The 15,769-nt window shown below is 69.5% G+C and overlaps 1 protein-coding gene across 1 annotated transcript; it reads right to left on the bottom strand.

The window, feature by feature from the left end:
* Positions 1 to 16: 16 nt before the first annotated feature.
* Positions 17 to 13,776, bottom strand: SCLY (selenocysteine lyase). The gene is made up of 12 exons (XM_054700190.1): positions 13,721 to 13,776; positions 11,396 to 11,508; positions 8,348 to 8,448; positions 7,390 to 7,546; positions 5,739 to 5,866; positions 5,507 to 5,671; positions 4,663 to 4,769; positions 4,003 to 4,039; positions 2,284 to 2,361; positions 1,966 to 2,071; positions 1,628 to 1,703; positions 17 to 627 (listed from the first exon to the last, which is right to left on the bottom strand). The coding sequence occupies exons 1-12, from the start codon at positions 13,774 to 13,776 to the stop codon at positions 456 to 458; spliced, it is 1,296 nt and encodes a 431-aa protein (XP_054556165.1). The 3' UTR covers positions 17 to 455.
* Positions 13,777 to 15,769: the final 1,993 nt, after the last annotated feature.

Here is a 15,769-nt window from a genome sequence, read left to right as displayed (position 1 = left end):
TTCAGGCGAGCTGAGTCCCCTCTTGGGAAGGGCCGGAATCCACGGACGGCCGTGAGGCCGAGACGGGGTCAGAGGGCGCCCGGGAGCCGCCTGGGTCACGCGCAGAGCAGAGGGACCCAGCTCTGGGGTCGTGAGCTTGGCCTGGCAGGGCAAAGGACCGCGGGGCCAGGGGCATCGCCGGGTGGACCCCAGCCCACGGTCGCAGGCGGAGGCTGGACCTCCCAGTCCCACGAGGGCGGCCGACAGCGGATGGTAAACACCAGGATTTTATGTCTGGATAAAAACACTCCCTTCGGATGGGGGTGCTCCAGGCTCGCCCCAGTTCCCGAGGGGCCATGGCTGCAGCGGGACCCACGCCCCACAGCCGTGGCGGCCCCCCACTCTGCCCGGGCAGTGGCCCGCTTTCCAGGCCGGTGGGGGCACTGCCCTGGGCACCAAGGAGGCGGCGGCCGGCCCTACGAGGCGCCCTCGGCCCGCGGCTTGCCCTCCAGCCGCGCCACGGCCTGCTTCAGGTCCTGCACGACGAGGTCCACCTCGGCCCTGGTGGTACCGCGGCCCACGCTGAGCCGGAGGGCGTTCCTGGCCACGTCGACGGGGACGCCGCAGCTCAGCAGCACCGGAGACGGCCTGCGGGAGACCAGCATGAGAGTCCCGAGGACGGGCTGTGCGGCTGGGGCGGAGGGGCGCCGCCTCGCTCCAGCCCCCAGGTCAGGCTGCCTCGGCCCCCCACCCGCCCCCCCCCACCCTGACCGAGTCCCTGTCTTCTCTCCCGCCAAGGTCCCGGCAGGGTCCGTGGGCTGCGCCCTGGGGCGTGGATGCGGCCCCCTCGGCCCCGGGGCCCCAGGGTTTTCTGTCTCCTGGGCTGCGGCGGGCGTCCCACCCCGCTGGGAGGGCGCGTCCCTTGCCACAGCCCCGAGGCCCCGCTCAAGGCCCCTCTGCAGGCTGCCCGCGAGGCGAGGCAGGGCTGGAATTGTAGGCGAGGCCGTGGCGGGCCCTGCCTTCCTTCTGGGCCTGGTGAAGGGGTGCCCGAGCGGCGCCCCTGGGCTGAGCCTGGCTGCTGCTGGGGACTCTGGGCCACGCCCTGCATCCTGCCCCCTCGGGACCGCGCCCACAACCTGCCGCCCTGGGATGGGGGACTGCCCGCTGCGCATCAGCCCACGCTGCTGCTCTGTCCAGGCCCGGCAGCTCCCCACGCCCATCTCTGCGGTCCCCACTCACCCGGAGCCAGAGACGGGCCCAGTGCGCCGAGTCTCAGCCCGCACCCTCCCCTCTGCCCCCACCTGCCCAGCCCCGGCCCGGCTCCCTGCCCCAGAGACCCTCCTGCTCCTGGCGGGGGAGGGAGCATTGGGGACCTAAGTCCTACCCCCCAGCAGCGCCCCTATCATCTCCGGAAGCCACAGTCAGGGCCACGCTGCCTGTCCCCCGCCCCCCGCTGGCGCCCCCCCCCCCAGGGCTCCCCCTGGGAGGCCCCGCTGATCCTGGGCAAGTCCTGCTCCCACACCTCCCTCCCGCGCGCCTCGCCCACTCCACTGCCGCTGGACCCGCTGGTCACCGGAGTCCCCGTCAGGCTGCTCCGTGCAGGCTCCGGCCCAGGCAGGCCCCCGAGCAGGACAAAGTGGGCACTTACCGGTCCCCCTGGTCCGAGTGGCACGCAGCCCCCACGCTGGCCAGCAGCGTCCTGCACTGGGCCAGCACCGAGCGGCCTGCAGAGACAGAGCAAGGTGTCCCGGGGGGGTCTGGCCCCAGCCCCACCCCCACCCCCGCCTGCCCTGCCCCCCTGCAGTGCCGTTGTGCCCCTTCCCTGCGCAGGACACGACCTGCGCCCGGAGCGAGTGCAGCTGGCAAAGCGGGCGGGGGACATGGCCTGGCCAGGGCCCCAGTGCAGATGCTGCTGGGCCGTCCAGTCCATGCTCAAGGCCCCGTGCCCCCCGCAGCTCGGCCAGACCCACCACCCATGGTCCTCACCTTGAAGCTGGGGTCCCAGGATGGAAAAGTTACACGTGTTGGGGAGTCGCTCGGTCCCTGGAAACCGGCTGTTCAGACGGATCCTCTTAGCAAATTCCACCTGCAGGTGCAGGACACTCAGGGCAGGGCCCCCCCCAGCGCGGGGCCTGCGGCTTCTCGGGAAGGAGGGCCCGACTGGAGTGCAGGTCAGCACCGGCAGAGAAGCACCCGGGGCCCCCAGGGCTGCTCGGAGAGCAAGGTCAGCTAGAGGACGCCCGGGGCCTGCTCCCCTGCAGCCCCGCTCCAGGCTGCCCCGCGCCCCTGCGCGCTCACCTGCAGCCTCTCCTCCAGGTAGTCGCGGACGTCCCGCATGTGGGCCTCGTACGCCTCGCAGTTGCGGGTCACCAGCTCCGCGGCCTGGGGTGGACGCGCGCGTGAGGGCCAGGAGGCCATGTGGCCGGCGGTGGCGGGAGAGGGGCGGGCCCTAGTGACCGCGGACGCCCCCGTGCGTCAGGGCCCGGACGCTTCCAGGCTGAGACGCAACAAAAATGACCGAAAAGTGACGCCAGAGCTTGCGGCGCCCACCCCAGCGCCGGAAGCAAACACGACGTGGCCGCCACACGGGCAGCACTGGGGCGGGGACCACGGCCAGCCAGGGCAGCCCCCAGGGAGCAGTGTGGGCCGTGGACAGGCCCTGCAGCCCGAGACGGGGGTGCGTCTTGGTGCAGGCGGGGCTTGAGGAGCGGCGGGGGGCAGTCTCTGCCTCACGGCCTGCTGGTCGCTGTGAGGGCGGAAGCGGGAGGGTCCACAAGACTGTGGGGCGCCGGGCGGGGCGGGTGCTGGGAGTGGGGCCCCGGAAGCAGGGAGAGTGTGAGCGGGGGGAGCCGGCACAGGCAGCCCTGGAGGCCGGAGCTGGCCAGGCACAACCCGCCTGTCACGCCCCCGGTGGGCGCTGCACTCCCTCGAGCAGCCTGTCGTCGGGGCGCAGTCTGAGGGTCGCCTGATTGGGAACGAAGAGCTTGGAACCTTCTGAGTAACTGAATCACTCACTCACCCGCCCCCCAGGGCATCCTCTGTGCCCCCTTCCAGGCTGGCAAGGCCAAGCACGGGCTCTTGTGGTACTTCCAGAGCGACAGGAGGGGCTCAAGCAGGGAAGGGCGGAGGGTGGCAGCAAGGGGGCAGGAAGCTTCTGTGGGTGCAGCCTGGAGGACTGCCTGAAGGAAGTGGCTTTGAGCAGACCCTGAAGGGAACACGTCCTCCACAGCTGCGGTGTAACAGGCACCCCACCTTCCTGTCACAAGCCTCGGTCAAGGTGGCCCCCAAACCCTGTCCCTGCTCAGGCCCATGGGGCTGTCCTGCATGCGACGTGGACGAGGAGCCATGGCTGCCCCCGGTCGGCGCATCTGAGACTCACAGCACAGCTCCTCCCTCGGACCCGCTAAGCACGTGCACCTGCGCTCCCGGCCAGCGGCCACGAAGCGGCTTCTTGGCGCCCCGCTCCGTTTACGGGCGCTCCCTCGGGCAGTGCGGCTGGGAGGAGGGCAGCGCCCCCTGGCCCGCCGCGGGCTCCAGTGAGAACCGCAGAGGACAGCTGTCCTCCCGCTGGGGCCGGGTCCCGGCCACCTGCAGGCCGGTCAGATGAGGGGCCTGGCGCTGTGCGCCCCGCCCCGCGCCCCAGTGGGGTCAGCGCCAGCGAAGTGCCAGGCGAAGCTGCGGAGTCCGGGTGTGGGGTTCCTGGGCCTGCGAACGCAACGCCCAGCCCGCCCTGCGCCCGCGCCCTCCTGTTCCTCCTCCGCGCCTCGGTCATGTCTTTCCTAAGCAACCAGTGACCAGGAGTCAGGCGGCCCCTGGTCGTGTGCGCGGGCTCCACACCCTGGAACGCGGCGGGCTCCGAGCCACAGCCCTGGGCCAGAGCACGGGACAACCCGGACAAGACGGGGGTCGCCTCGAGGGACGGAGCCCTTCCCTGGAGCTGGAGCACAGCCGGCGCCCAGCACGCTGGGGTGAGGGCAGCGGTGGTGGGACGAGAGAAGTGGGGTCGCCCCCGCCCCCACTCACCTTCCCGAGCCCGGCGATCATCGGGGTGTTCTCTGTCCTGAAAGACACGGGGGTCCTCAGTCCTCGTTCAGAGCAAGAGCAGACCCGGGCCCAGCCCGCCCCGAACACCAGCCTCAGCCCGCCAGGCCCACGCAGCCCCGCCCGGTCCACCGGGCAACACGTGCCGGGCGCCCCCAGGGGCAGTTCTCCTGGACCTTCTCCCACCTGGGAGAAACCCCTGACGGTGGACCCAGAACCCCTGCTCTGGTCCCCACCGCAGACCAGGCCGGCTCGGAGGGCTCAGCCGGCACCGGCCCCGCCACCCAACTTGCGCCTGGAGCCATTCCACTGCCAGACGTGAGTCCTCTGGGGTGGGCTTGGGCATCACAGGGCGTGTGCCCGTGTGTGCGTGGGGTGGGCGCCCTGTGGCTGGCTGGAGAAGTGGGCACGGCCTCGCCTGTCTTTCGAGGCCGTCCCTCGCTGGCCCGCGGCGGGCCAGGGCAGCCGGCGGACTAGCTGCTTGGAAGCAGGGAGGAGACGGCGGGTCCCTCCTCCGGCGGACGCGCTGCTGGGCCGGCTCGGGCTCAGCTGGCGGTGGCCGCGGTCACGGCCCGGAGACAGAAGCCCCTGCCTCGCGGGCAGCACGGCCAGCAGGTTGGGCCGGAGCACCCTCTCCCTTACCCTGGCCGGAAACTCTGCTCCTGCCCACCTCCGAACAGCATGGGGTACAGCGGGGTGAGTTCCCCGAGTCCTCGCACGAAAAGTGCCCCGATCCTGGGGCCGTAGAACTGAAAGGGAAGCGGATTTACTCGGGGGAGCCTCGAGGGCCCCTGGACACGGGGCCGGGCGCCAAGCGGAGCACGCTGGACGCACAGCCGCTTCGGGGCCCTCCCGCCCGGCCCCTCGTTCCCTGGACTCGGCAGAGTGACCGAGGCCTGGGGGCGCAGCACCAGCCCCGTGCGGGAGGCCCCTCTGCCGGGATCTGTGGAAGGGGAGAGTGGGCCGTTCCCGCGCGTGGCTCCACGGCCGCCGTCACACCACGCCCGTTCCCAGTGCCACGGCCTCGGCTCGGCACACACGGGAACCGGCTCCGAGCACTGTGCTTCCAGGCGGGCGCCAGACGGGGGCCAAGGCTCGGGGGGCTCTGTGTGCACCTGGCCACCCTGAAGGGGAGTCGCTAAACGAACCCCCACCCCAGGAGCCCCTGACCCTGCAGCCCCTGACCCCCACCGCTGGCTGAGCCCACGCCTGGGGTCCCCCAACACCCCCAGGCAGCACATGGCCTGGCCCGCCTGGCCGTCCCATGCGCCTGACAGTTGGGAGCCCCACGGTCCCCGAGCTTTAACTCCGGGGGGCTGGGCCCAGGGGCGCACTGGGCGGGCACCCTGAAGACCAGCGAATCCCTCTGAGCTCGGCCCACAGTGAGCTGGGGGGGCCCTGGGCCTTTCCTACGTGTGACCCCTGTTGTCAGTGACCCTGGCGCCCACATTGCAGGGCGGGGCTCCCCCTGCTGCCTGGGACGCACCTTGTGGCCCACGATGGTCAGGAAGTCCACCCCCAGATCTGCCACGTCCACACGCTGCTTCCCCAGGGCCTGGGCGGCGTCCGTGTGCACGAAGACGCGGGGCAGCCCGGCGGCCGCGCGCTGCTGGTTCAGGCTCCGGACGCGCCGGCTGATGGCGGGCAGCGGCTGCGGGGGCGGGCAGTGAGTGCGGGGCCCGGGCGGGGCGTGGGCGAGGCCGGCCCGCCCCACTCACCATGACCACGCCCGTCTCGTTGTTGGCCAGCATGACGCTCACCAGGCACGTGGCCGGGCGCACGGCCGCCAGCACGTCGTCCGCCTCCGCCCGTCCGCTCGCCGTGGACACCGGCACGAAGGTGACGGCTGCGGCAGAAGCAGACGGTCAGTCTCCGGGCCCTCACGGTTCATGTCCACTCGGCCCCACAAAGCGGTTTCTCGCGGTGGAGAAACCAACTTCTTGAAAAGGCTCCGGAAATGAGAAAGGAGCAGGCGCCGCCCCTTCTTGCCCACCCGCTGGACGTTCCGGCTGCTGCCCGCAGGGAAGGCCTCTTGGGGCACCTCCGCGCTGTGGCCGAGGACCATGCGGACCCTCAGGCCCTGAGGTACGCTCGCACCCCAGGGCCCGGCCTTGCCTTCCATGCAACCCACATCTGCTGGGCACCCGCCATGCTGGGCACTGGCCCGCACTGCTGACCTCACGCCGCACCCGGAATGTGGGGAAATCGAGGCTCCTGGTTCAAAGCAAAGGGCCCTCCGCTTTCCCCAAGGTCCCACGGAAGGGAGAGGCGTTTCTAGACCGGGTGGCACCTGCAAGCGGGATGTGAGGCGCCCCAGGGAGCAGAAAGGGGGTGCTCCTCCGTGCAGAGTGAAAGGACACCGAGCTGCTCAGGGCGCAGCTGGGGGGCAGGGCCGGAAGCAGGGCGGGGAGCAGGGTGGGCAGCAGGGCGGGGCACGCGCTGCAGCAGGTGAAGCCCGGGGTCCAAGGGGGAGCAGTGAGTGGACAGTGCGGGCCTGGCACACAACCAGGAGAGGGACGGGGCCCAGAGGCCGGGCAGGCAGCCAGGATGCGCCAGCAGAGGACGGAGCTGGTGCGTCCGCCCGGACCCCACAGAGAAGCCGGGACGTGCATGTCCATCGGGCGATTAAAGCGGCAACAAAACCCCCAGGTGCTCGGGCTGAAGGCCAGGTGGCCGCTGGGGTGCCAGGCGGGACCGCGACTTTCTGCTCTGCTTTTCCGGGACCTCACGTCACGGCCGGCGCGGGCAAGCTGCTTGCAAACCTGCAAGGGGCCGCGCGGTGGGAGGGGCACAGGCCAGCCGCTGGGCCCAGGCGGGGGCGGGAGCGCAGGGGGCTGTTTCACAGCCTCCGAGGCGGAGGGCAGGCGGCAGGCGGCCGCTGCCACCGCCCTGCAAGGCCTCCAGGTTCAGGCCAGACCGTGTCCTATTTTGGGGCGCTCTGGTAAACACCGGCTTGTTGCTGGGACATAGGGGAGAGGCGCTGCTGAGGGCCCTCCTGGAGAGACGCGCCGTGCCCGCCAGGCCAAAAAGGTTCTCACAGTTTCACTTTTGAAAGTGGCGGGTCTCACCCTGGGCTCAGGCCTCAGCCCCTCCAGCCGAAACCCCCGCCCGAGTCTGGGCGCCCCTCGGGAGGGCTGGGGTGGAGAGCCGTCCTGGGCGCCCAGATGCGGTTGCCCCCGCAGCTCTGTCCACTCGACCCTTGTCTTGTCAGAGACTTGGCTAAGCTCTGGGCTCCCAGCCCCGCCCTGGCCCTGGCTCCTCCTGAGCACCCCGGTGTGGCCGCGGCCTCCCGAGGGCCAGCAGGGAGCGTGGCGAGGGCAGTGACCGCGAGGCGCTGAGGATCCGCCTGCCCCACGCCTGGGCACTCACCCGCCGTGCCCGCCTTGGCCAGGCGCTCCAGGGGCAGGCGCACGGAGTCGTGCTCCACCGAGCAGGTAATGAAGTGGGGTGTGGCTGCCGAGGCACCCCCGGACGCGTGGCTTTCCTGGAACCAGCGCACCATGGACTGGATGACCAGGTTGTTGGACTGCAGAGACAGTGGGGGCGGCACTTACCAGCTGCCCGGGGAGGGCGACCTGCCCGCAGCACAGAAGACGCTCAGCCCCCGTCCCCGCCAAGACATCCAGCCACCGGGCCCCCAGAGCCCACCAAGGTTGAGGGGCGCCCGCAGACCCGACGCCAGCTTCCAGCCAGGGCGGGTGGGGCCCATCCACCCCCCACCCCGGGGGCTCCCGGGACAGGGCTTGACTCCCGTTTTACAGGACTTACAGCACCTTGATAAGCAAATTTATTTCCTACGCATTTGCTATTTTGGGGTGCTCTGGGGAACACCTAGTTGTGGCCGGGACGTACAAATAGTTGACCTTGGGAGCTGATAATTTGGCTCAACGGTCTTGTCAGGCCAACGGCCTGGCTGCAGGCTCTGGGGGCTGTCCACGCGGACACCGCTGGGGTGACCGGGGCCTCCTTCCGGAAAGGCAATGCAGGCCTCCTCCGCTGGCCAGCAGAGGCCCGGGGCCACCTCAGCGACCGTGAGCCTCTTGTCAATTCACACGTCACTGCCCGAGTGATCGCCCCTCCAGCTGCCACCCAGGCAGACAGCTCCGCAGGGGAGCCGCGGGGAGACTCTGGGGCGGCCGGAGCAACGGAAGGACAGGGCAAAGCAGGTTCCTCTGCACATGGCGTGGGGGTCCCCCACCCCGGGCCACGCCTGGCTGCGGCTCCCCTGTCCGTGACCTCATAGAACAGCCTGCTGGCGCCACCCGGAGGAGGGCACCTGCGGTTTTCTGCGAAGCTGGCTGCGAGGGTGCGCCCTTGGGAACGTTACCTCGGTGCCCCCAGATGTGAAGAGGATGTCCTGGGGGGCCCCGCCTATCATGGCAGCCAGGTTCTCCCGCGCCGCAGCGATGATGGCCTTGGCCTTCCGACCTGGGGGCCAGAATGGAAACTCCTGAGCGTCTCTCCACCGAGTCCAGCCCACCAGACGCGAGGGGCGGGGTGAGGAGACAGTTCCAAGACCGCCTGCCCGCCAGCGTGGACACGACACCCACCGCCTGGAGGACCTGGCAGCGGAGGGGGTTGGCGCCCATGGGGGCTACCAAGGCCCCATAACTGGAGTGGATGGAGGGACAGGGCTGCGTGGGGCGCTACAGGCCCGGACGTGGTCGCCTCTCACCGAGGCTGCGGGTGCGGGGAGATGCCCGGGCCTCAGTGCGGGGCAGGGAAGGACAGACTGGCCAGCTTACGCTCTCGCTGCACAATCAGAATAAGCACAACCAGCGGATGGCTCCTGTTCACCAGGCCTGGTGCCCCCTGGCGCCGGGGCCCAGGCACTGCCTGGCCTCCAAAGACGCAGCGTGCCCAGCGCCACCCGGCCCCGGACGGCGGAGGGAGGGGATCTGCACGTTTGCATCATGACGGCCGGCAGGTGCCCTCGGGGCGGGCCCGCCCGGACTGGCTGGGGCCCACCCCAGCGGCCTAGGGCCCACCCCGGGGCCCACCTTCTCCTGCGCACACCGCCCCCCACTCCTCACGTGCGAGCTCACTGGGGCCTTCTCCCCGGTTCAGAAACGCGTCTCATAAATCGCACATGGCTTTGCAAAACCTCCCTTGTCCACTCAGAAACAAGTCAGGCCCCGTGGGGCCACCTCGCCAGCGCTGGCCGCCAGAAGGGTGTCCGTGGAGAGACTGTTCCCGTGGTGGGGACGCTGGGGGGACAGTGTGGCCACTCTGAGGGGGCAGCTGGGCCTGACGGCGCAGCCAGTCTCCCCAGGTGGACACGACTCACCCATGTCCACAGCCCACTCTTTGGCGTGGGCAACACTGGAGCCAACCGAAGTCCACCCAGGGAGGACGTCACGGCCCTGGAGGACACCACACGGCCCAACAAAAACAAGCGCGTGCCCCAGAGAAGGGTGCCTCTCGCCTCGCTCCCCGGCCCAGGGCCGTCTCCACCGCGTAGCCGCCAGGACAAAGACGTGGGCGCAGGGCGCAGGCCCACCCTCCAACCCGGGCCGGAAACCACAGCGACGCAGGCAGCTTCCAGCGTGTCCTCAAAGGACTCGGCGCACCTTTCTCCCCCCTTCTCTCCTTCCCACCACGGGACTGCGGACGTGATGGCTGGAGCTGAGGCAGCCGCCTTGGCCATGAGGGGAAGGAGCCAGAAGAAGCGGGGTGCCTGGCCCCTGGTAGTGTCTTGATACTGCGTGGGCCCTGGCCTGAGGGAGAGAGAAACCCCAGGCTGTTTAAGCTACTCCCGGGGGGCGGTGGGGGGGGTGTCTCCCACAGTAAAGCTACATAAGACGTTTCCCACATCTGCTCTCATAGCTCTGCTCCTGGGGGCGGGCGGAGGTGGTTAACTGGAAATTACAGTCTTGGTGACAAAGAGTTTATTAGCTCATCAGAGGGAGGCCTGGAACCGGAATCGTCCAGCAGGTCTGCCCGGTGAGGGCTGTTCCGGCAAACATGGTCAGGACTTGGCTTATAGGGGCGACCGCAGCCCCGACGCCAGCTGTGATCGCCCTTGACGGGAGGGGCCTCTGGGTCTGGGTGCCCGATGGTCACTCGCTGCGTCCAGACGAGGGCGGGGCCCAGAAGAGAGTGCATCCTGCTGACGGGAACCCCACCGCACACCCTGCTCCATGTGCTCGCTCTGCTCCCCGGCCATCGCCCCGGTCGCCGTCGTGGGACAGAGCAGGCAGCAGGAGCCGCTGTCCACAGGGCACCGGGGACTTGAGCGCTCTAAACCAGCAAGGCTGTGAGGGCAGCTGGACAGCGGACCTCCCCTCACGGCCCGGGCGTCCTCTCAATGGAGCCACAGGCCGAGGCCCGTGGGGAAGCAGGGCCGTGCCTCCCGCGCCTTTCCTCCTGGCATTTCTGCCCCAGCCCAGCACACAGCGAGCCGTGGGGTTTGAAGTCACGGCTCTGTTTATTCGAGGCCTCCAGGCCCGCCAGGCCGCCTCCTCCAGAGCAGTGTCGCCCTGAGGGATATTCCTGGACTTCTGCAAGACAAATGCTTTTTATTGGCATTTGAATGTTACTCAAGTTTCAAGCTTAAAGCCAGGGAAAGTTCAGTGTTACTGGAGAGATTAGCCACAGGCAAAGTCCAAGGAGTGGGTTGATCAGTGACCGGCACCGGCTTTTAACAAGCTTTCATTTGACGCGCGCGACTCAGCCGCAGATGACCGCCTGCCGTGACCTTGCCTTCCACCGGAGAGTTACTTAGCGATCACCGTCCAGACGGTCCATCTCTTTTAAAGATTTATTTGTTTATGCGTACAAGAGCTGGGGCGCGGGCCAGAGGTGCGGGGTGAGAGGACTCCCCAGAGACACAGTGGGGAGCAGAACAGGCGGACCCACTGAAATCCACTGCTGAGGGGGCAGCAGGGAGATGGGGGGCTCTGCTGCCCGGATCAAGGGGCCGGCCATGCTGAGACTTGCCTGCCCCCCCAGGGAGGCCCCAGATAATGGATCCTAATCACCCCTGTTAAACCTGCAGTGAGAAGGGCAGCCCGAGCCCCACCGGCCTCTGCACAGCCCCCGAGGCTGCAGCCGGTGCTGCAGAAGCCCCGTCAGGCCCCCAGAGTGAGGCGGGTGAGACGCTTCTCCTCGTTCTAGTCGGAGAAAGTGAAAGTGGTTTCACAAAAGCCAGGATTAATGGGATCCGAGCTGGGTGGCTGTGCAAGGCCCAGCAGGGCGGTCAGCACAAAGACCCTTAGCCCGACCCCGCTCCCGGCGGGGCGCTGGAGACGCGACAGCCGCTGGGTCCGCGCAGACTCGGGTCTGCAGGAAGCACAACCTGGGCTCACAGGAGGGGTCTGCGGTTCGGGGCGAGGAGCCGGGGCCGGTGGGCCATTCCTGGCGGCCCGTCTCTTACCTGCAGGGTAGGGACTGCTGGGATTCCCCCAGGCGTCCCGCATGGCCTCGACCACGGCCTGGATGACCTCCGGCTCCAGGGGGGTGGTGGCGTTGTAGTCCATGTACACTGTCCTGGGGCGAGAACAGAGCCGAGCGGTTAGTTCAGAGCCACAACTGCTGAGGGCGGCGCCTCCACAGGCCGAGGGCAGGGCGGGCAGCTCCTCAGGGGGCTGGGGGGTGTGAGGCTCTGCAGGAGCTCCATGGAGGGGCTTCACCGGGGTGGGGGGGACGGGGGGGGGCATCCACGGGGGTGGGGGCCTCCATGGAGGGGCTCCACGGGGACTCTGCGGGGAGTTCGGGCCTGAGACGGGGGAAGCCCCAGGCGGGCACCCTCACAGGGGGCACCCACGCCTTGCCAGCTTCCTGTACAACGGACAGAGGCCACCGTCCTTGTACCCCTCACAGGACTGAGGGTCACTCCAATGGAAAGACGGAAGGAAGCCTTATGTGGGGACCCCACTCGTCCAGGGCCCCCCAAAAGTTCTCTCCCTCCTTGGCTGTTTCAGCTCTTCACCGGGCAGTTCTCTTTTCCCTCCCCGCCGGACTTTCCATTTCTTGGCCTTGCATGACCATCTCCCTCCCTCCATATTCTAGGTCTCTGTGTCCACTCGACCTTCCTAGTGAGGCCCCTGAGGTCCACGTATAGCTGCCCCCTGTGCCCCCACAATCCTCTGCAGCCACTGGCGCATCCCTGGTTTGTTGTCCACAGTACGTGGGCCACGTCCCCTCATGGCTCAGCAGCCAGCACTGAGAACGAAGCTGGCACACAGGACAAGCCGGTCACGTAGAAAACGCAGGCCTGAAGCCCCCGGGGCTGGAGACGAATATGCTCGTTACTCTACCCGGCTGGGAAAACCCACATCGGGTAACCCGGTGAGAGTAAAATGCAGCAACCAGGCACAGTTACGAGCCGTCCAGAGTGGCGCGCCCAGCCTGCTGGGTCCCCCCAGCCGCCGGGGGCGGGGGAGGCTGGACGCCGGCATATGGGGCCCGGTGCCTGCCACGCTGCCACCAAACCCCGCGGCGTGCTCAGCCCCCACATTCCGAGGGCTGTGACTGCAGTCGCTCAGTCGCCGCCTGGTCTCCTGACCCACGGCCTGGATGTCAGGTGGAGGCGCTGCTGACAGACAGGGCTTACCAGACCCTCGGTGAGGATTCGAACCCGGGAAGCGGCCCCACAAATTGTACCCCGGGAGCTGTTCCAGCAACCATGAGTTTGAGTTGAGTTTATATAAGTAGCAACAGGTGGGCCAAAGACATGGGGACTCCCCGGGGCGCAGCTGGTTGAGCACAGAGCGGTGAAGTTATCCGCAGCCTCTGCAGCGCGGGCTCGATCCCCGGCCGGCCGGCGAGGGTCCCACACGGCGCGCAGACCTCTCCTGCCACCCGCTGCTCCCCTCTGCAGTGGATTTCCTCAGTCTGCCTGTTCTGCTCCCCGCTCTGGCTCTGGTGAATCCTCTCACCCCCCGCACCTCTGGCCTGCACCCCGGCTATTTATAAATAAATGTATCTTTAGAAATACGTGATGGGGGGCGGGGAGGGAGCCTCTGCTTCTAAGTGACTTTAACATGAGGACGGGCTGAGCCTCTGAGCCAGGAGGCGCCAGGCTGGGTCCCCTCAGATCCCCTTTATCCTCCTCATCCTCCCTACTCCTGGGTCAGCCCGGGGGCGGGGTGGGGGGCGGGCTGGTGACCCCGCGAGGACCTGAGCACCGGCGCGGGCTTCTGCCAGAGCCGGGCGGGCTCCCGGGACTTCAGCTCCCGACCGGCCGCCTCTGCCGCCGCCCCGCACGGCACGGAGCAGCCCCTGCCGCCCACGGCCAGGACACGGCGCGGGGGACAGTCTCGGGGGGCCGCGGCCCCCCACGGGGCACCGGCCTGCGCGCGCGTGGGATTCGGTCTGGCCGGCGCGGGAGACACGCGCGCCCCTCCCGCCCCGCAGAGCAGCCCCGAGGCGGCGGCCGGCCCGGCGCCCCCACCCCCGGAGCGGGCCTCCCGCCGGCGGAGGCAGGGGCGCCCCCCACCCCCCCGCACCCCCAGGGCCTCCCGGGGGGGGCCGAGGCTCCCGCCTGAGTCACCACAGAGCACCCCCGGGGTTTCGGGGCCCCCCGCGCCCCCGCGGCCCCGCGGCCGGGGCCTCTGTCAGCCCAGCGCGGCCGGACGCGGGGCTCCGGGGCGGGCCCGGCCTCGAGGCGGGCGGGTGTCCCGGGAGTCCGGCCCGCGCCCCCGGAGGGCTTCCCGGAGGAGGGCGCCGGCGCCCCGCCCCGCCCCGCCCCGCCGCGCACCTCTCGGGCGGGGTCTCCTCTGCGCGGCCCCGCGCGGCCCGGCCCGGCGCCTCCATCCCGCCCGGCGCGACGCGGGTCCCGCGCGGCCGCCCCGGGCCTGTCAAGCCGCGCGCGGGCCGGGCCGGGCGGGGGCGGGGCGGCGGCGCCGGGGCGCGGCCGGATTGGCTGAGCTGCTCGCGGCCGGCCAATCCCCGCGCTTCCGCGCGGCGGGCGGGGAGGCGGGGCCTCCGGGACGGGGAGGGCGCTCATTGGCCGCGCGGCGTCAGGTGACCGGCGGGGGCGCGGGGCGCGGGGCCTGGGACCCCGGGGGGCGCCGGCGCCGGCCTTGGGCGCGGGAATTTCTCACGGGAGCCCCCGCGCCGCCTGGATCTCGAGCGGCAGAGGGGTCCCCGCCCTGCCGGCGGGGAGTTAGGGTGCAGGGGTCCGAGCACCCCCGAGCCGGGCCGGGGGTCGGACGCTTTGCTGGCTCGGCCCGTCCGGCCTTGGGGTGCGGGGTCCGCTCCCCTCTCCACACCCCGCTCGCGCGCGGAGCCGCCCTCTGGGCGGTGCTGCCGGCAGCTGAACCCCAAACCCGGACAAGCTGGGCGCAGCCCGGGGCCCGGGACTGGGGGCGCGGGGCGGGGCCGGGGAGGAGGGAGGCGGCGCGGGCGGGGGCGGCCGGCCGGGGTGTCCTGCAGAAGTGGGGGGCGGAGCGAGGGCGGAAAGCACGGGAACCCCGAGGGGAGCTAGTCCGGGAGAGGCACCGGCAGGGCGAGCCGGGTCGGAGGTGGGGTGAAGGAGGCGGCGGGACGCCGGGGCAGGGACGGTGCTTGCTCCCCAGGACCTCGGGCGGGGGAGCGGGGAGAGGCTGTGTCCGGGGAGTCGGTCACGAGGCGCCCGGGGCCGGGGCGCCCCGGCCAGGACCAGTGGCGAGGCCGCCGGGCCCCGCGCTGGCAGCGCCCCCCGCACGCAGGCGGGATGCGACCCGCGGCAGCAGCTGCGTCCAGGCGGCCGGCCACGGGGCGGCCGCGGTCGCGGCGGGGCAGGGCGAGACCTAAGAGGGGGCACTCGGCCGCCAGCTCCGGGGACCCGCCGGGGCGGAGGCGAGACCTGCAGGGAGAGAGTGGACACGTTATTTTTATTTTTTAAATGGCAGTTGTAAGAACAAAAACAAAGAAAAAACAGATTTTGGGTGTGAAAGCTAATAACCGAGGCTTAAAATCTCAGTTGTTGGGGGGCAGGGTGGGGGGCGAGGGGCTGTCGGGGCGCGGCGCGTTGTGGGTGCCAGAGGCGGGTGCCGCCGTCACACGCCTGTGAATCCCAACAGAAACTCGCGCACCAAGAGTGAACTTCAACAGGAGCCGTGGACGTGGGGGGCAAAGTGTCAGCGCAGCTTCATCAGCTGTACCGAATGACAAATTGTGGGGTGTCGTACTAGGGAGGCTTGCATCCACTTTTCTCTCAATTTGCTGTCCATCGACTTCTCTAAAACAAGTTCTATTTCCAAAAAAATCAACAGATGGACCAGATAGAACAAGTGTAGCAAAGGATGAGTGAGAGGCGCCTCCCTGGGGCGCAGGGTTATGTCTCAGCACTATCAAGCTGTCCCCATCCCCTGCGGCCTGGGTTCAATCCCCAGGCAGGGAGTGACGCACACAGTGCAGCAGACCTCTCCTGGCCCCCGCCGCTCCCCTCAGCAGGGGATTTCAGTGATCCACCTGTTCTGCTCCCCAGTTGTCTCTGGTGAATCCTCTCACCCCCTGCACCTAGCTCTGTATGCATAAATCAACCCTTAAAAAAAGTGGGTGAGGGCCTCCCCGGTGGCGCAGCGGTTGAGCGCTGGGTTGCGAAGCTGCCCGCAGCCTCTGCGGCGCCGGTTCGATCCCCGGCTGCTCCCCGGCCACCAGAGGAGGGTCCCGCATGGCGCGCAGACCTCTCCTGCCGCCCGCTGCTCCCCTCAGCAGTGTCCTTCGGTCCTTCTGCCTGCTCTGCTCCCCGCTCTGGCTCTGGTGGATTCTCTCACCCTCCCGTGCTTCTGACTGTGCCCAGTGCTTGTGTAAATAAATAAAT

This window comes from Talpa occidentalis, unplaced genomic scaffold (assembly GCF_014898055.3).
Source record: "Talpa occidentalis isolate TD23 unplaced genomic scaffold, MPIMG_talOcc4v2.1 talOcc4.3, whole genome shotgun sequence".
Classification (NCBI taxonomy): Eukaryota; Metazoa; Chordata; class Mammalia; order Eulipotyphla; family Talpidae; genus Talpa; species Talpa occidentalis.
The sequence above is the reverse complement of the archived record's forward strand: the minus strand, read 5'-3'. Positions and strand labels throughout refer to the sequence as shown.

Coding starts and splice junctions, on each gene's coding strand:
- SCLY (XM_054700190.1), bottom strand. CDS start 13,776: ATGGAGGCGCCGGGCCGGGCCGCGCGGGGCCGCGCAGAGGAGACCCCG. Junction 8,449..11,395: donor CAGCAGTCCCTACCCTGCAG/GTAAGAGACGGG, acceptor TCTGGCCCCCAG/GTCGGAAGGCCAAGGCCATC. Junction 7,547..8,347: donor TCACATCTGGGGGCACCGAG/GTAACGTTCCCA, acceptor CTGTCTCTGCAG/TCCAACAACCTGGTCATCCA.